The sequence below is a fragment of the Ipomoea nil genome, unplaced genomic scaffold (genome assembly GCF_001879475.1).
Source record: "Ipomoea nil cultivar Tokyo-kokei standard unplaced genomic scaffold, Asagao_1.1 scaffold0642, whole genome shotgun sequence".
NCBI classification, from domain to species: Eukaryota; Viridiplantae; Streptophyta; class Magnoliopsida; order Solanales; family Convolvulaceae; genus Ipomoea; species Ipomoea nil.
The window spans coordinates 2,352,324-2,372,410 of NW_017617070.1; the positions used below are offsets into that span (position 1 = coordinate 2,352,324).

Consider the following 20,087-nt stretch of genomic DNA (forward strand, 5'->3'; position numbering starts at 1 on the left):
GTGAGTGCCCGACCAGTGCCGGGGTTCTCAACCTCGGATTGGGCCGAGGTACTAGGCCTCGGTACTGGCCGAGCACCATGCAGCATGGTGCACCCCGCCGGTACAACCGAGGTGCGTGCAACATGGTGCACCCCGGCAGCGTGCCGAGGTATGGCTTGAGGGGCCATGGACGCACCTCGGCTTCTCGCCGAGGCGGTGCCCTGCTGCGCCCCGGTTTTGCCGGGGTGTGATAGGCATTTTTTTCTTCTCTTTTTTTTATTTTTTTTATTTTTTTTTTTTTTTGCCTAGTGTTAGCCTCCCAAAACATAGTCCTGTGAAACTACGCCATCGGGCTCCCCGTCGGGGTTGGTACGCGAGGTCGGACCTCGTGCCCCCTTAGGGTGCGTCAGCCGCTCGGGCTAAGTCCTTCCGAACTACGCCACCGGGTTCTTCCGTCGGGGTTTGTACGCGAGGTCGGACCTCGTGCCCCCTTAGGGTGCGCCTTACCGCTTGGGCCTAGTCCTGTCGGACCAAGCCACCGGGCTCCTCCGTCGGGGTTCGTACGCGAGGTTAGGCCTCGTGCCCCCTTAGGGTACGCGTTAGCCGCTCGGGCCAAGTCCTTTCGGACTGTGCCCCCGGGCTCTTCCGTCGGGGTTAGTACGCGAGGTCAGCCCTCGTGCCCCCTTAGGGTACGTCTTTCGTCGGGGTTAGTACGCAAGGTCGGACCTCGTGCCCCCCTTAGGGTCCGCGGGGGAAGACATGAGTGAGCACTCGTTCCCCTTTGTTTCATGATTTTTTTTTAAGGAGAAAGAGTGGATGAGAACCAATTTTGTGATATTATTGCCGTTCACTAAGACATTATTGGGGGAGGGGAATGGCCTGCCTCCTAAAATAGCTTTTCAAAGTCCACCTTTCACGCGGCGGGTCTACTGGTAGAACTTCAGCAGGTGTTCTGATTTCCAGACCCTGGCTATCATCTTCCCTTTGGGGGTTTTGAGCTTGTAACTACCCAGGCGGACCACGGCTGCTACAATGTATGGGTCTTCCCAATTGGGAGCAAATTTTCCTCCCGCCTGGGGCTGGCTTGCCTCCCTCCTCCTGAGCACGTAGTCTCCCGCTTGGAAGTAGTAGGGTCGTACCCGCTTGTCATGGTAAGCTTTGGTTTGCCTTTGGTAATTCTCAGCTCGGATCGCAGCTGCTTCGCGCCTGTCATCGATCAGGTGGAGGTCAGTTCTATGGTGCTCCTCATTCGTGTCGGGGTCGTAGTCCTCCTCCCGGCAGGAAGGTATGACTACCTCTGCTGGGGCTCGAGCTTCGAACCCGTAGGCCAAGGAAAAAGGTGTCTCCCCCGTGGCCCTCCGGGGGGTGGTGCGGTATGCCCACAGAATGGCGTCGAGCTCCTCTACCCACGCCTCCCCCTGCAGATTCATATTTCTTTTTCAAGCCGCCCACTATGGTGCGGTTGGCATTCTCCACCTACCCATTTGCTTGGGGGTAGCACACGGCCACCCGGCTGTGAGTAATGTGCCATTCTGCACAGAACCCCTTGAACTCTTGCCCCTCGAATTGGCGTCCGTTTTCGGTGATGAGTTGCATCGGGACCCCAAAACGGCACAAAATATTTTTGTACACGAAGTGCTTGCAACGGGCGCTTGTTATGGTCGCCAGTGGTTCCGCCTCCACCCACTTGGTAAAGTAGTCCACTGCAACTATGAGGTACTTCCTTTTTCCCGACCCCATAGGTAGAGCTCCCACTAGGTCCACTCCCCACCCGGAGAAGGGGATGACCGAGCTGATGGGGGTGTAGCTCGTGGCGGGTCGGCCGGGGGTGGCCTGAAAGTGCTGGTAGGTCTCGCAACTCCGGGCGTAGTCGGCGCACTCTTTGGCCATTTTGGGCCAAAAGTACCCCTGTAAGATGGCCCTCCGGGACATGGCGAAGGCCCCCTGGTGGGCGGAGCAGGTTCCCTCGTGGATTTCCTCCATGACCGCCCTGGCCTCGTCTGGGTACAGGCAGCGCAGCAAGGCGCCGTTGTAGGACCTCTTGTAAAGTGTGTCCCATATGATCACGTACGTAGGGGCTCGTCGTTTCACCAGCTTGGCGTCGACCTCGTCGGGAGGTAGCGCACCTGTTTTCTTGTACTCCTTGAGATGGTCTAACCAGCAGGGAGGTCGGGCTTGCACAGGCAGGACCGGGTAGGCGTCCAGGCTCGACCTCTTGAAATCCTCAATCCACGCTATTTTTTAGATGTGTTCCGGGGCCCCTTGGGCGAGCTTGGACAACATGTCAGCGTCTGTGTTCTGGTCCCGAGGCACCTGTAGGACCTCGTAATTGATCAGCTGCCCCAGTAGTTGGAGCACCACGTCCTGGTACCTCCTCATTCTTTCATCACTTGCCTCAAATTCACCTGTGACCTGTCCCACAACGAGTCTGGAGTCACACCGGATTTTGAGCTTTTCCACCCTCATATTTAGCGCGAGGCGGAGCCCCCCTAGGAGCGCCTCATACTCGGCTTCATTGTTGAATAACTTGAACGCGAAGCGGAGGGCGTAGTAGGCCCGGAACCCCTCTGGGGTTATGAGTACCACTCCACCCCCGCAGCTTTTGGAGCTGGAAGACCCGTCCGTTGAGAGGGTCCACCACTCCTCGTCGTCATCCCCGACCCGCTCCGTGGCCTCCCGGGCGGTACACTCGACTATGAAGTCAGCCAGTGTCTGCCCCTTGATGGCGGGTCTGGGCTTGAATTGGATGTCGAACTGGCTCAGCCGCATGACCCACCTGACCAACCTGCTGGCCGACCCCGAGGCCCTCAGCACCGCATCTAGTGGCTAATTTGTGAGGACCTGTACGGGGTGGGCCTGGAAGTAGTGGTTCAGCTTCTTTGCCGTCGCATCTACCACAAAGATGGCCTTCTCCACGGGTGTGTACCTGATCTCCGCCCCCCGTAGAGCTCGGCTCGTGTAGTATACGGGCCGCTGGACCCCCTCGTCGTCCCGGACCAGCACGGAGCTGACCGCGGCCTGCGAGATGCCCAGGTATAGGTACAGGGCTGCCAACCGCCCGTTGAGGCGCTGGACCTCCCAGACGGACCTCGGAGGTTCCATGTCCAGGATGGCCTTGACCTTGTCGGGGTTGGGTTCAATGCCCCTCTTCGAGACCATGTACCCCAAAAATTTCCCCCCGTGTACCCCGAAGGTACACTTCTTGGGGTTCAACTGTAAATTGAAGCGTTGCATAATCGAAAATACCTCGGTAAGGTCGTCCGTGTGGAGGTCGGCGTCGGTGCTCTTGACGATCATGTCATCGACGTAGGTCTGGAGGTTGCGGCCGAGGACCTGCTTGAACAGCTTGGCCACCATTCGGGTGTAGGTGGCGCCTGAATTTTTCAGTCCGAAAGCCATGACCTTGTAGCAATAAACCCCCTCTGGCGTGGTGAAGGCTTTCTTCTCCTCGTCGGCCTCCTCCATGAAAATTTGGTGGTACCCCCTGAACGCATCTAGGAAGCTCATAAGGGCACAACCTGCAGTTTCGTCCACCAGCTGGTCAATGTTGGGGAGGGGGAAGGGGTCCATAGGGCAGGCCTTGTTCAGGTCGGTGTAGTCCACGCACATCCTCCAGGTGGGTGGCTTTGGGGCGAGGACTACGTTGGCTAGCCATGTGGGGTATATGACCTCCCTGACATGGCCGATCTCTAGCAGGGTGTCGACCTCTTTTTTTATGAACTCCCTCCTCTCAGCGGAGAGGTACCTTTTGCACTGCTGGACTGGCTTGACCGTGGGGTCGACAGCCAGCTTGTGTGTGATCACGTCTCGGCTCAGGCCCGGCATATCCTCGGGGCCCCATGCGAAGACCTCCTTGTAGCTCCTGATGGTGTCGATTATCCGTGCCCGTAGGTCGGCCGGGAGGCCGACCCCTACCTTCACGACCCTGTCGGGTCAGCTGAGGTCGAGGATGACCTCCTCTGTTTCGACCACGGGCTCGGCCCGAGGTCGACCTGCCTCCTCTCGAAACGCCTTCTCAGCAATGGTATGGACCTGGAGGTCCTTCTGACCAATTTGGCGGCACGCCTTCAAGTAGCAGCTGCGGCTCACCTTTTGGTCCCCCCGGGCGACCCCAACCCCGGTTGGTGTCGGGAACTTGAGGCACAGGTGCTCCATAGAAATCACGCATCTGAGGTCCTCCAGAGCGGGTCGACCAAGAATAACGTTGTGGGCGCAATTAATCTTAACGACTACGAACTCGACCTCCCACCTCCTGGTGTGCGGTGGGGTGCCTATCTCCACCTCCAAATTGATCGACCCCTCCGTTTCAATTAAGTCCCCCGTGAACCCGGACAGGGGGGTCCGTACTTGTTCCAGCTGTCCTCTTGAGAGTCCCAGCTGGGTGAAAGTTTCGTAGTACATGACGTTCACCGAGCTACCCGTGTCTACGAGCACCCGGTGCACCACCACGTTGTTGATGTCCAGCTTGACAACCAGGGCGTCTCGGTGGGGGAGGGGCCCATCTGGCAGGTCGGCGTCGGTGAACATGATGGGCTCCCTCTTTGGTTTCTTCTCGTGGGGGTACGTGTGACCTCCCCCACGTACAAGCTCCTCGCCCACCTCTTCCGCTCGGCTGGCGAGTCCCCTCCCAAAGATGACGTAGATGGCCCGTTTCTTCGGGGGCTGGGAGTCCTCCGTCGTCTTCTCCTCCTCCTCGGAGTTGTGGTCGTGGTGGTCCCTCTTACGGGGAGCCGAGGTGGACGGCGCCTGGCCACCCCCCTTCCTCCATACGTTGCCTGGCTTCTGGCCCTGCGCCTGCCCTTGCGCCTGGCCGGGCCTCTTAATGAATTGGCCGAGGTAACCCATTTGGATGAGTTCCTCGATTTTTCTCTTTAAGAGGATGCATTCGTCTGTGTTGTGCCCTTTCTGCCGGTGGAACCTGCAGTACTTGTTGGGGTCCCCCCTTGCCGATATCTTCATGCACTCCTCCATCGGGAACACCACGATTCCCTGGTCCTCCGCGTGCGCCAAGATGGTACCCACAGGTTGTGTTACCGGGGTGAGATAGCGTGTGGGGTTCAGCCTAGGCCCCTCAGCGTACTCACGTCGGTGTGGGCGCGGCGCCTTGCGCTCCTCCTGGGGTGCCTTGTCTTTCCGACCTCTTCCTTCCTCCTGCTCCTTCTTCCTCTTCTCGGCAGCCTCGGCGTCAGCGTACCTTGCTGCCTTGTCCATCAGGTCGGTATAGGTCCTGGGGGGGTACCTGATGAGGTCCTGGTGAAAGGTGCCTGACCTCAAGTTGTTTCGGAAAATCACTATGGCCGACTTCCCATCAAAGTCGGCGACCCCCATGGCCTCTTTCTTCCACTTGCTGAGATACTCGGCCAGTGATTCCGAGTTCCCCTGCTTCAAATCACACAGGTCGGCTATTTGCTTCTTCCGCTGTATGCTGGTGGCGAAATGGGATAGGAACTGCCGGGTGAGGTCCGCGAAGGTGGAGATGGACCCCGCAGAGAGGGATCCGAACCAATCATGCGCCTGCCCGTCCAGGGTGGCGAAGAACCCCCTACACAGGATGGTGTCTGTTGCCTCGGTGATCATCATGGCAGCTCTGTACCTGGTCAGGTGTGCCCGCGGGTCCGTGGTCCCCGAGTATGCTTTAATGGTGGGAAAGCGAAAATCTCGAGGTAGGGGCTCCGCCATGATGGTGTCTGCGAATGGGGAGGCCAATACGTCCTGGGGCTCCGGAGACCCGTCCCTCTCATCGATCTTCTTCTGGAGCTCGTCCATCCTCCTCTGCAGCTGCTCGACCTCTGCCCGATGGGAGCCTGGAGCTCTACCCTTCGTTTCACCTGATCGTTCGACCCGGGAGGCCTGCTCACGTTGCGGTTGTGGTCGGGGGACCCGACCTGCTGACCCGCGCGAGGCTGCCTCGTGTCGCAGCTGGGCGCGGGGCCCACGGCTCAGCGACCTCCGAGTGACCGATCCCTGTCGCGGCGGCCAGCGGGAGCATGACTCCGCCGCCGGTGGCCCGTTGGCTGGCCTCGGACCCAACCTATCCCGGGCTGTCACGCGATCGCCCAACCTCTCCAGGGCAGGCCTGGTTTGGGTTGGTGCCCTTCCATCGTCGTCACGCTGGCGGTCTCGGCGGGAGTCCCCTCCTCCCCACCTCTCCGATGGTCGAGGCGAGTTGACCTCCCCCTGGGTGACAGGTGCCTGGGGCGGTCAGGCGCTCGGGCCGCTGCGCCCCCGGGTGGGGGTAGCTGGAGGCGACGCCGGCGCCTCTCCGGTGGCGCCTAGGGCGGCTTGTTCCTCCGCCCGGAGGCCCGCCGCGACGCGCGCCAGCGCGGTTGAAGCTTGTTCGAAGACCGCCACCCCCTCCCGGATGAGTGCGCGAGCCGGAGCGGGGTCGACGGGGGGTGGTGGCAGTGCACCACTGCTACGGTGGTTGGTGAGCTGGGCCCTCATATCCTCCCCCGACCTGGTGGAGGCGGCCGGTTGGATGCTGGGGGCGGGGGGCCCGTTGGGGCCGTTCCCGTTCGCGACGAGCTGGGTGGCGCGGGAACCATTAGTATGACGAGAGCTTGATCTCGATCGTGCCATCGCTGTGGATGAACAATAGTGGGGAGAGCGCTTAAGCTTGTACAGTAGCTCTCAACAAGAGCACCAATGATGGATTTAATTAACCCGGGGGGACCCGAATCACTAAATCCGGATAAGAATATGAATAATAAATAAGTAATACGAACGATATAGCAAAGGCCGTGAGACCGTAGATTGTATTAAATGCCGTAGAATTGGCTATTACATTAGTATTTCAGGACAAAGTATGTAAGAACAGTAGATCGTTTCTTAACGAGACAAGGTGGGGGGTTTTTATACAACCCCCACCCCTAACCACCACCCCCTAAGGCGGGTGGTGGTTAGATCCGGGTTGACCGCGCCCGGTCTCGCGTCCGGGCCGGGCTGCGGAGGCCATGCCGAGCCCGTCATGGGCTCGGGCTGAGCCCACGTGGAGGTCGTCCCGGCCTCCAACGTGGCCTGTGCGGGGGCCACGTGGCGAGGCCTCGACCGGGGCGGGTACGTGGCGCCGCCCCGGGACCGTTCTTGCTTTGCGCCCTCGGGTCGATTCCTAATATATATATATATATATATATATATATATATATATATATATATATGATTACCAAACTATTGTAACCCTATTCTTTTTTCTTTTGTTTGAAAACATTGTAACCCTATTCTATTACATTCATATATTAATAATAAAATCTGTGTTCCCTATATTCTAGTGTGAACACTATGTAATAATTAATTTTATACCATAACTGTTAGCCATTAATGATACAAATTATTAATTACAATTATTGAAATATATGCTTTTTTTATTTTTTAATTTTGTAATACAATTTCAATTCTATGGAGAATTTACCAAATATTATTAAAATTGCACATGCGAATCACTATAAATATAGACATCATATCATCAAAGTGTATATCAGAACAAGAGTAGATATACATCTGAAGAGAATTGCTACTAAGGAAATATGAATTCAAAGATTGTAAAACTTTACATTTCTTGCTTATTTGTGGGTTTCATCATGCTTGCATTGCTCTCCCATTCCGGTAAAACTTCATTTTCATGCTCTTTTATCTAAGAGTTAATTTTATTTTTATCTTAAATTTATAGGTGCCAGTCTTTTTTTATTAGAACATCTTCATTTAGTCCTAGTATCAGTGTGGTATGACCATTTTTAGTCATCCATCAACAAAATTGTTGAAATATCGTTAAATACAAAGACATTCCAATCTTTTTTCTATAAAGTATGTTGAACCGTTATATTTTTTTTGAAAAAAAAATTCATAATTGAAGACCGAAATGCCCTTGTATTAAACGATATTTAAACTGTCTTGTTGATAAAGGACCAAAAATGGTCATGTCACAATAATATTAGGACCAAAAGTGAATGTTTAAAGTGGACTGTCACCTATAAATCTATGACCAAAAATGAAATTAACCCTTTTTATATTCGTTTTTAGAATTTGATACATTTTTACAAAACTAGGAAAATATGACTAATGATAATTATTTTGGTTATGGTTATTATGACAGGCCAGGCTGAAACATTGGTATACCAAGGGCCTTGTTCTGATCCGAAATACAAAGATTGTAATCAATATTGTACCAGCACTGGGTTCCCTGCTGGTGGTAAATGTATGCAAGGGGCCCCTGGAGCTCCAATTGCTTGCTATTGCATAGTACCATGATCGAATTATTATGTATCTCTTCAACTAATAATATATGAACTTCATTTAGTCTATTTTGAGTCCTGTCATTTTGAACAATTGTGAAATTTAATAATCTTTAGATTGTTATAATGTTCATGTTCCATAAATTTAAAGATTCTACGCACACAAGTATTTCGGGAAAATGAGTTAGTTCTTTCAAACATCAATAATAATAAATTAATTAATTAATTATAAAAAAAATAAGGGTCAAATAATCCCTCGAACTTTACATGAAAAGTCGATCAATTAGGCCCTTAAACTTTTTAAATTTGCAATTAAACTCATCAACGTTTTATTTTGGTGCAATAAAGTCTAAAAATCGGTTAGTGACCTGTGATAGTAGGTCACTAGGATTTCGGCAACCCTCCGACACTATTTTCGACCATAAATTGACCGGCGACCGGCGTCGATCGCCGGTGACCATAGAAGAATCCAGAGATGGTCGCCTTCTCCGGAGGCGGCGACCAAAAATGATCGCTTTCTCTGTTCTTCTATGGTGACCTACAATCGGCACTAGTCGATTTGTGGTCAGAAATAGTGTCGGAGGGTTTCCGGAACCCTAGTGACCTGTACCAAAATAAAATGTTAATGGCTTAATTTGTAATTTTAAAAAGTTTAAAGACTTAATTGACTTTTTAGGTATAGTTCGATTGCCTATTTCACCATTTTTCCTTTAAAAAAATGCATTAAGAAATGTGAATCACAATACAAAGGCCATTGAGAGCAGGTGTAACAGAAGCACCCATATTGGAGAGATAGCATCCAAAGTTGTGGGCAAGAATAGAAATTAAGAGTGGTTAGAACATAAACACCCATATTAATTAGAGAGATGGCATCCAAATTCCAAAACTGTGAAAAAAAAAAAAAAAAAAAGATTAGAAAGGAAAAAGACCATAAATTGTAAATAACATTTGATTTAATTCCACCAGAGGTCCTCGTCTTTAGTGGCAATTCCAAATTAACTCTTAAGATTATCGTTTTCTGCCATTTAACATTCATAAATTATTATTTTTTGGACACTTTTAGTCCTTATCATCACTTTTTCTATTTTTAGTAAGGACACTTTTGTCTCTTCATATTTTTCTTTTATTATTTTTCTGGTTTCAACCAGTTTAAAATAACTTTAGGCAACATCTAATTTTTAGTAATCATATTTTTCAATCGGTTTTTGATGGCGAGTTACGGCGTTGAAAAAAAAATTAATGCAAGAGAGTAGTCTAGGTATTGATTGACCCTTGTTAACTCTAGCTTGGCACATATGGGAAATTTTAAGTTTTAGGACGGCTAGTAGTGTAGTTTAAAATAAAGAATTGCAATTCTTTAAATATTATATATATATATATATATATATATATATATATATATATATATATATTTACTATACTATACTAATAAGAGCCCAAGAGAGTTAAGCCTATAATGGGTAGAAAAAATGGCGGTTAAATTTTTTAATCAAATGAATGGCTCAGATTGATCAGATTTTAATTTTTCCTTAAGATTTCCTAATTTATCCTTAATGAATATGATTTTCCGTTAACTTTTTCGTTAAATATTATCTTTTCCGTTAATTTATGTTAGTTCATCGTTAACTTACTCATTGATTTCAATAAGAAAGGTCTCAGGTTCGAACCTCATTCCAATCAAAGTTGACATAATTAGTACTCAATTTTACTGTTATTAAATTAAATACTCCGTAATAATTTAGTAGCTACAACAAAAAATAATACATATGCATTCTTTAATTTAGAATTATGTGTCTACAATGTCTTTATTCAAAAAAAATTATTCATCTACTATACTAATAAGAGCCCAAGAGAGTTAGGCCTATAATGGGTAAAAAAAATGGCGGTTAAATTTTTTAATCAAATGAATGGCTCAGATTGATCAGATTTTAATTTTTCCTTAAGATTTCCTAATTTATCCTTAATGAATATGATTTTCTGTTAACTTTTCCGTTAAATATTATCTTTTCCGTTAATTTATGTTAGTTCACCGTTAACTTACTCATTGATTTCAATAAGAAAGGTCTCGGGTTCGAACCTCATTCCAATCAAAGTTGACATAATTAGTACTCAATTTTATTGTTATTAAATTAAATACTCCGTAATAATTTAGTAGCTACAACAAAAAATAATACATATGCATTCTTTAATTTAGAATTATGTGTCTACAATGTCTTTATTCAAAAAAAATTATTCATTATCTATAAATTAAATAACAGAAATAATTTCATTAGTTATATTGTATTTATTTTTCTCCAATATAAAAAATCTTTACATTCAAATTTATCAATTGATTATATTCGCTACATTGTTCCTACAATGCTTTATTTAAAAAAAAATTATTCATTATCAATAAATTAATTAAGAGAAATAATTTTATTAGTTATATTGTCTTTATATTTCTCCAATGTAAAAATTCTTTACATTCAAATTCATCAATTGATTATATTCACTACATTGTCTATTATCTTTTTTGTGCACTATTTTTTAATTAAAGATCAAAGTTATAATACAAAATAGTGTTATATATTTATTTACCAAGTATTTTATTAATACCATGAAAAAATTAAAAAAATATAATTAATAAAGCCAATCATGTTAACTACTTTGAGTGATTTGTTGACAAAGATAGTATTCAAATCACACAATAAATTGAAGTGAGAACTACCTCGCAATGTCCTTGTTTGACAATCAGCAGTTAGCGGTTAGCGTTAGCGGATTATATTAGCGAATTTGACCAGCGAATTATATCAATGGTTTGTAAAAATATATTTGAAAAAATTAGTTGTTTAGATTAACATGTAAAATGAGCTAAGGGTATACATATAATAATAATAATAATAATAATAATAATAATAATAATAGTTTTAAAATATATATATATATATATATATATATATATATATATATATATATATAATTAAGTCAATCATATTAACTACTTGGGAGATTTATTGACAATAAGAGTATTCAAATCACACAACAAATTGAAGTGAAAAACTATCTCGGAATGTCCTTGTTTGGCAATCATCAATTAGCTCTTCAATATTAGTGTATATTTAATATTTTATGCCCTAATTTTTATTTGCTCTCCCTTATGTCCCGTATTTGGTTTCAACTATACCTATACAATTATTTTATTGACAATTATAATCAATCTTGACTATATTATCTTGCATTTGTAATCTTAGAATTGCCTATTTAAATACGCAAATTTAACATTCAATTATCTATGCATGAACAATTCCAATATAATCTTGTCTTGATATACTTTAAAGTACTTATTTAAAAAAAAAAAAAAAAAAAAAAAAAAACATTGAGCATTATCCTAATCGCGCAATTCGCGTAAAAAACTAGTATATATATAAACGCTGATGACTGGCAGACGGAATGCATGCACATAAATAAAACCAAACGACGTGGAGAGATAAAGAACAACGTAGTGGGGAAAAAACTGCTATAATTAATTTTTAAACTTTATTTTTTTAAAAATAATTAATTTGGGAGGATGACTTGTTGACATGTTCGAAACCTTCAAATTGAAAGAATTGTTTGAAATTGATTAGTTTATGGACTTAATTGTAGATTTTTTTTGGGTTCAGTGACCTAATTGCATTATCGTGTGTAATTCGATTACCTATTTGACCCTTATTCCATTTATTAATTATTCGTCACTCATATTCTTAACTCTTAAAAATGAAGAATTAAGAAAATTGTACGGAATAATATCAAATATTAACTAAGACAAAATAAAAATAAAAATAAATGAAACATTTATTTATTATATTTATTTGAAATCAATGCGCAAAAGAATAAATGTTGGCTCCTAGGGTATACATATCTAAGAAAAACTGCAATACATAATATATGTTCGGAATGTTCATAAAAACAAGCGTCAATATACATAAACACCAAGCTAAATATTTATAACAACGTTGCGTTACAAAACTTACCATCACATCAGTATTTTTACAAGAAAAATAGCAACAAAATTTTAAAACACTAGTTATTTGCAATGCTAAAGCAACCTAAATAATCTTATTTATACCAAATGCAATTCGTGTTGGAAAAAATAGCATAAAATTGGCATAAAATGACATTTTAAGTAGCTATTTTGTGGTACAAAGATCAGTGGGGTCCACTTCCCTTTTAGGTCGGGTCAAAGTGGATTCGGATTCTTCGTAGTGAGACAAAGAGATTGATATATTGTACGCTCAAAACGGATAATGGGTGAATGAGATATTGATTCTCAAAGTAGACCCATTTGAGTTGGAAAAATGAAGGGAAAAAGTGAAGCTTTTGTCCCACATTGGTTTGGGAAGAGGATTTGCCCCACTATTTATACAAGAGTCCTTTTTAGACTTAATGAATTGGATAGCATAGTGGCTCTCTCTTGTGTGCAAGGGGTGTAAATCAAATTTTGTGTGCATTAGCACTTGCGAGCTATACTCTTTACCAGACTAATGCTGTACTATCGGTGTGGTTTGCGACTGTTTAGTTACGAAATTAATCCTCATATTTCTACTCCTTAGCCAAACTTTGAACCCGGCAAACTTTGAATGCTGTTTCTACTCCTTCTTAACCAAGCTTTGCTCTTGTTCGCCGGGTTCAAAGTTTGGGTGCTCAAACGCCGGGTTCAAAGTTTGAACCGTAGCACGTTTTGGGTGTCTACCGCGTGGTTCGCGACTGTTCAGTTCCAATTTAGTTACGGAATTAATTCCAGAATTAATCCTCATATTTAATGGTCAGTTTTGAATGCTTAAGTAAATTCTCTGTTTCTACTCCTTCTTAGCCTACTGTGTTCTAAGCTTTGCTCTTGTTCGCCGGGTTCAAAGTTTGGGTGCTCAAACGTTGAACCGGAATTAATTCCAGAATTAATCCTCATATTTAATGGTCAGTTTTGAATGCTTAAGTAAATTCTCTGTTTCTACTCCTTAGCCTACTGTGTTCTAAGCTTTGCTCTTGTTCGTCGGGTTCAAAGTTTGGGTGCTCAAATGTTGAACCGTAGCACGTTTTGGGTGCTCAAACGTTGAACCGTAGCACGTTTTGGGTGCTCAAACGTTGAACCGTAGCACGTTTTATCCTGGGAAACCTATGCTACAACGCTCCTAACACTTGTGAGAGGTAGCAAATAAGGTTTTAAGGAAAAGAACGTTTTGTTCAAACTCGTGCTAACCACTATCTAAATTATCCATCTTTTCCTTTCCCGTTTCTGTCTTTTTCCATATAATAATAATCTTTTCGTAGGATTATTATTTTAGGGTTTTTCCACCTTATTACCCAACAATTCGTACATATTTGATTAAAGGTTGTTAGTAACAAAAATTTTTTAGAGCTATTTTGAATAATCACCATTGTTTTTTACTTCAAGCTTTCTGTGTTGAAATGCAAACTCCTAATTGTTAATGCTTAATCTGTTTGTTGATGCTGAAGTTTTTGATGAGTGTAGTATGAGCTTTTAGTCTAGGATTTTTGGACTGTGTTTTTCATGTTTGCTTGGGGAGATGGACAAAAACTAGGACTCTCATAACACTGTGAAATTAGGACTCTAATAGCACGTTTGGTTCACGGAATGAATTTGGAGGGAATAGGAATGCTATTCCACGGGAAATGGAATAGGTAAGGAACAGAATATGAATTGTATTTTATATAATACATTATATTTATTAAATAAATATAAATGTTATATAATGTGCAAAGGGTATTTTTGATATTTGTGATAAAATTAAAGCTATTCCCAAGGGCATGAGAATAGCTAATACCAAGGCCCCCCTAGGAATGGTTATTCCCTTTGCGAAGGTAATAGCTCATTCTTAGGAATGTTATTTTCATGACAAAATGATCCAATTAAACGATGGAATAGGTCTATTCCAAGAAGTGTTATTCCATTCCTGACCTATTCCATGAACCAAACATTTAGAATAAGGTAAGAAACAATTGGCGCAAATATGCATGAGAATCTCATAATTCCCTTCAAAATAATCATAATCATCATATTAATTAATTTGAGAGTATTACCCCTAAATTTAGCATCTATTTAAAGAAAACCTTAACTAAAGATTATTTGCGATAAAAAAAAAATGAAAGTTAAAATACGAGTTTTGATCGAATGGAGAGTCAATGACTAAAAAGAATACTAATCAAAGGAAAATGTTATATGTATTCTCATTTTGTACTCTCATACACAAAACTTTGATGTAGACACTTGTATTGGGACCAATAAAAAAAATAGCTTATCAGAACTTGTCATATCAGAGAGCAAAATTTAGAAAGTATATTTAGGGCTTGTTTGGCAATCAGTGGTTAGCGGTCAGCGGTAGCGGACTGTATTAGCGGTTAATGAATAGCGGATTGTGTTAGCAGGTTTGACCAGCGGAATGTATCAGCGACTTGTAAAAAAATGTTTGGTAAAATTAGCGGTTTAGATTGACGGTTAATATGTAAAATGACCAAAAGGATATAATAATAATAATAATAATAATAATAATAATAATAATAATAATAATAATAATAATAATAACAAAAAAAAAAAAAGATGTGGGATTGTCCCACATTGAAACACAAATTAAAAAAGGGGCATTGGCTCCCTTATAAAAGGGAGCTCAACGCCCCTTTAATTTTTTTGTAAACTTCTTGCCCATCCGATGCCCATCCCACATCGGTTGGGCAAGAATAGAGAAGCTTGAGGCTTCTTTATTTAAAGAAGTCTCAGGCTTCATAAATAATATCAAAGTTTAATTTTTTTTTTTTAATAAGTAAGGTGGAGGGTGTTTTGGGAAAGGAAAGTTCCTTTCCCAAAACGCCAACCCAACACGTTGCTATATGCAGCGTGTTGAATTTCAACGGTTTGGAGCAATCTGTTGCTCCAAACCGCTGTTAACCAAACAATGACTTTGGCGTTTTGACTCAGCAGATCCGTCAAAATTTGACGGATTCGCTACTAACCAAATATGGCCTAATAGTAAAACTCCATATCAAATAATCAAATGACCATCTGTAATATTTACTTTAATTTATAGAACTAACCCTTTAACAATTAAAAATTAAAATTCAACCCTCAAATTCTTAAAAATCTAAATTCCTAAATCCCTGGCGAGTAGCGACCAGAAGAACCACTGAGCGACTCCGACGACGCTACGAATCTGCGAATTTGGGTAAGTCCTTCTTCTGAGTTGAAATCTATGGAACACTGCCTCCCTCACTCCATCGTCGAGAACTGCAGAAGAGCTGTCATTTTCTTTCTCTGTTTATTCCCAGTCCTTAACTTTCCTCTTTTTTTTTTTTTTTTTTTTTTTTTTTTTTTTTTGCTGAGAGATCAGATGTGGCGTAGTGTAGGGATGTTGAAGTTGCATCTTTCAATAATTTGAGTTTGTGTGCAATGGCGTAGCGTATACACTGCACACTATATAACCATTTCATTTCTCTGCTTTATAAATTTTAATCCTCTCCTGTCGTTCATAGTCTCTTGCGTACGAGTAGATTGTGAATAACATCTAAGTGGGAATCATTCTTGTTATAGGTATGTTCCATGCATATATTTTTTAATTTGCAGATTAAATTAGTGGTTAATGGTTATAGGTCTACAAAATTTGAATTCCAAAAATATGTTTTTTTTTTTTGAATTCATATTATAGAACTATGTTCTGATTTCTTTGTTTTTCAATTTTTGTTTGTTAGAGCGAGTTATCTGGATTATATATGGCAGGAGAAGACAGAATTAGTGAACTCCCCATAGGTATACTTGACAAAATTTTGGGATTTTTGATGGGATCCTGAATTGATGGGATACAGGATGATTGATGTTAGCACATTCAGTTACGTTACTCAGACTGCTCAGTAGATACCAATACACCATCTAGGGTTTTGAGTCTAGGTCTGAGGCAAAACATGGCTAACGGTCTACTGTTAAGAGGCAACACAACAGGAACATCAACTATGGCTGGAGATCAACACGGCTACGCTTCCGCTATCATACGAGGTCAGGTTTCTCGTATACTATGGTTTATTATAGTTAGACTATTGTATATCTAACATGGAAATCATCCTATCTGAGTGTTTTTCTTGTTGCAAAGAATGTGGTGTTCTGCCGCCTAACTTGGACTTGAGATCTATATCAAGTCTTAAGTTGAAATGTTCCACTTGTTGCTTTGAGGTAAATTGGCCTGATGACTCTTTTTTTTTTTTTTTTTTGTTTAATTCTGTTTTTATAAAATGTTTTTTAGGAACTGATCTAATTGTCTTTCTCTTGGTTTCCAAGGTGTTTGTTGATGAACTCACTAGAGTGGGACATGCACATGCACTAAACGTTGAACTCCTCAGTCTAGATATATCAAATAGTGATTTTACAAAATATATAAAAAATTCTGCATTCATACATCTGCTGCGATCATGCCCAAAATTATGCGAACTTGATATAAGTCTAAAGGTAATCTTCATTTATGTATATATGGATCAACTGTTCCATAAAATTCTGATTGATTCCATTATTGTTCCATTTCTTAATCCAAAGTTGTTATGTAAATTATGAATTGATTGCTTATTTATGTTTATGTTCTGTTATTAGTCTTTGAAGTTAAATCCAGAGGACTTTGTGCTTATGGAGGACCTCAGCAGTGTGGCTCGAACACTGAAAATGCTTTGCACTTTGAAGTTTTGCCGTCTTAAAGGGTTGGAGTCTGAAATGCAGTCTATTAAGGTGTTCCTTGCGTGCTTTCTAGGAATTGAGGAGGTTATCGATCATTCTTCGACATTGGATTCCCTCGGATGAAAAATTTAAAATTATGCAGAAACTTTTACGTTTCCCTCGTGCCTCTACAAAAGCAGAAATTTTTTACATATAGGAATCTTAATTTTATGATGTTTCTTAGTATGGAAGTTCTGTTTTATTTAATAGTTTGTGGGATTGCTTATTAGGCTTGAATGTACTATCACAACCTTAATTGGGTTTAAGGTGAATCAATTGTTTGTTCCCGGTATTATATTAAGTGTAGAGTGAATTAAGGTACAAAACACCATACATTTCTGGTAATTAATTATACATTCCATAGCATGGATCTACACGAAAATTTTGTATTAAATTAAAAAAAATTTAAATATAATTGTTTTCTAACAATTTTAAATATAATTTTTTTCAGTCTGCGCAATCAGCTAGCACTTGTTGATAGGCTTGACATTCCAGTGTGGCGCCAACTTGTTGAACTAATTGTATAGTTTTTTGTGGGGGCCCTTAGGGTTGGGGTTCAGCCTTTTGGAAGAATTGTATAATTTTTTGTGTACCCCCTTCCGTTTGATTTTAAAAAATACAATGGTCCCAACTATGCCTTAAGTCGGATTAAGGCTGACCTTATCCAGTAAATTCCACTTTTTAAGTTACATGGAAAAATAAATAATTTTTTTAAAAATGTATATGTGGCTAGCAAAAATGGCAGCTTTAGTGAGAGAATATCACAGAGATGTAAAGAAAATAATGAAGAAATTGTAAATTTGATGATGTGAAATTAAGACTCATTTTTTAAAGTGAGAGAGTATTACAGGGATAAGAATAGCCTAAGTCTTGCCTAAGTAGCTTGTATACTACGCACTCCATTTTTATTTTGCTGAAAAAAAAGCTAAATATATTTTGTGATAATTATATCGAGAACGTGAAAAAATGTGACAATTGTATCAAATTATGCATAAATATTATCTTAAAATCTCTAAAATTTAACAAATTAATATCAAACATTTGTATTTTGTAATAAATATAATTACCGACAAAATACAAATTTAATCTAACTTGAATTTCTTGAGCTTTTGCACAAAAGTACAACAAAAAATTATTTTTAAAAAATATAATGTATGAAAATGTTTTAATGTACATTTTTAATATACTAAAAGTACATTATTTGTGTATTGAATGTACATTATTCGATAGTATATATAACAAATTAATCTTTAAAACAAGATGATTGAATTATTTGAGTGTTATATACTGTAATAAATTAATAATTGGATATAATTGTAAAAAAAAAAAAAAACAATTATTTATGTTTTTTCACCAAGGGTCCGCTTGGAACAAAATATAATGTTTTTTGAATAATGATTAATTTTTTAGAAAACATTTTCACTTTATGGTGTTTGGCTAAAAGTCAAAAAACAATATTTTTATTATTTGATTGAGAGTTATAAAATTGTATTTGTTATTTTTTTTCGTCTTTTAAAATATATGAACACAAATCTAGTACGAAGTTATGTCTTATAAAAGATTACTCGTGGCAAGAATGTTAGAATTGAACTCTCACCTAGTGAATAAAGAAAGTCTCAATAGTTATGCTCTGAACCGTGTTCATCAGCGCATGGTGAACTCAGGATAGATCCATAATTTCTAAGTTATAGATTCATAATTTTTATATTGTACTGCTGACGTCACTCAACTACTAGGTTCTGGTTTTGAACTTCGGTTTCATTTTTTTTTTTTTGGGCATTCAGGTTGGTGAATTTGACTTCACTCCTCCCCCTGTGCATTTGCGTCGGGGGTTTCAGTATCCCTACAACGTGGTGTTCCCAGGGACGGAGCCAGGGGTGGGGGAAGGGGGGCAGCACCCCACCCCCACCCCATATATAATCTTTGTATGTATATATGTATATAGTATAGGTTTTAGTATTAGTATAAAACAACTAGTAAATGTTTAACAAGTAAGAAGTTAGATTTGTTGGTAGGGCATGTGTATGTTAATGGGAAAGGTTTTGGGTTCAAATCTTTGCATTAACATATTTTTAAATCCTTCCCCTATGGCTTCAAGAGAGTCACTTTTTTAATATTTAATATGTGTAATTTATTTTTCGCCCATATCCAACAATATTTACAACTATATTTCTTAAGTAATAGTTATTAAAAAAAAAATCTTAGGTAATTTATTTATTTTTTTAAAAATTATCTCTTTTGTTTTAATGTTTCGCTTTTACTGGAAAAAATTTCTGAATCCGTCCTACTTCTTCGCCCCCCTCAATCGAATTTCTGGCTCCGTCCCTGGCGTGTTCCCTTTCACGGCATCTGTTAGAAGTCCCATGGTATGTGCATCGGGCCTTATTTGTTAGCAGTGCACAGAAGAGCCTCGTGCGGGGCTCGTCACAGTGTTTGCTACGCGCCCGTGTTTATGGTTACCAATTCGGCCGGTCGTAGGTGTTGTTGCATGCACTCCCTCATCGTCGTGGACTATGCACGAGTGGTGGGTTTGACGTTCGGCACAGTACCATGAAGCGAGGTAGGGACGGTGCAATTAGCATGCATTACTTGGTATGCAGCCGTGAAGGGGTGAAAGGGGGTGGCAGATGCAAACTCAACAAGGGCGACGATAATGGGGGTGGTAGCAATCTACGATATGAATAGGTACGTTGGGTTCAATGGATTCAGGGACGGAGGTAGCCTGGGGCAGTGAGGGCAGCTGCCCCCACTGTCCAAAATCATACAGCCCCAAAACGACGTCGTTTTGGGGCTGTAATTTATATATATATATATATATATATATATATATATATATATATATATATATATATTAATTTTTATTTTATTTTTCTTATTCCTTCAGGCTTCAGTCATTCACGCGCAGAGCTCCTTTTCGTGCGTCTCTCTACTGGTCTGGCGGTCTACGTTGCTGCCTCGATCCAGTGGAGTCGCCGCTTCTTACCGGCATCACCGCCTGTCCGCCTCACGGAGTCACGGCCTCAGCCCTCGGCCGCTCGGCCCCTCGCAGAGTCGCAGTTCTGTCACCGTGTTAGGTATCCTCTCATTCTCAGGTTTGAATATTGCCCTAATTTCTCTAATTTCCCTAAATCCTCTCATTTTAGTTTAATAAATTTAAT

At 41.7% G+C, this 20,087-nt stretch overlaps 2 protein-coding genes and 1 long non-coding RNA gene across 3 annotated transcripts; 2 read left to right on the plus strand and 1 right to left on the minus strand.

Annotated features, from left to right (window-relative positions):
- Positions 1-3,912: 3,912 nt before the first annotated feature.
- On the minus strand, positions 3,913-5,745 carry LOC109174427. Its single transcript, XM_019323664.1, has 2 exons — positions 4,927-5,745; positions 3,913-4,884 (listed from the first exon to the last, which is right to left on the minus strand). The coding sequence occupies exons 1-2, from the start codon at positions 5,743-5,745 to the stop codon at positions 3,913-3,915; spliced, it is 1,791 nt and encodes a 596-aa protein (XP_019179209.1).
- Positions 5,746-7,370: 1,625 nt separating this feature from the next.
- Positions 7,371-8,274, plus strand: LOC109174598. The gene is made up of 2 exons (XR_002053120.1): positions 7,371-7,581; positions 8,069-8,274. It is a non-coding gene; the product is annotated as an uncharacterized LOC109174598 (long non-coding RNA).
- Positions 8,275-16,278: 8,004 nt separating this feature from the next.
- LOC109174428 lies at positions 16,279-17,013 on the plus strand. The gene is made up of 3 exons (XM_019323665.1): positions 16,279-16,398; positions 16,504-16,671; positions 16,810-17,013. The coding sequence occupies exons 1-3, from the start codon at positions 16,279-16,281 to the stop codon at positions 17,011-17,013; spliced, it is 492 nt and encodes a 163-aa protein (XP_019179210.1).
- Positions 17,014-20,087: the final 3,074 nt, after the last annotated feature.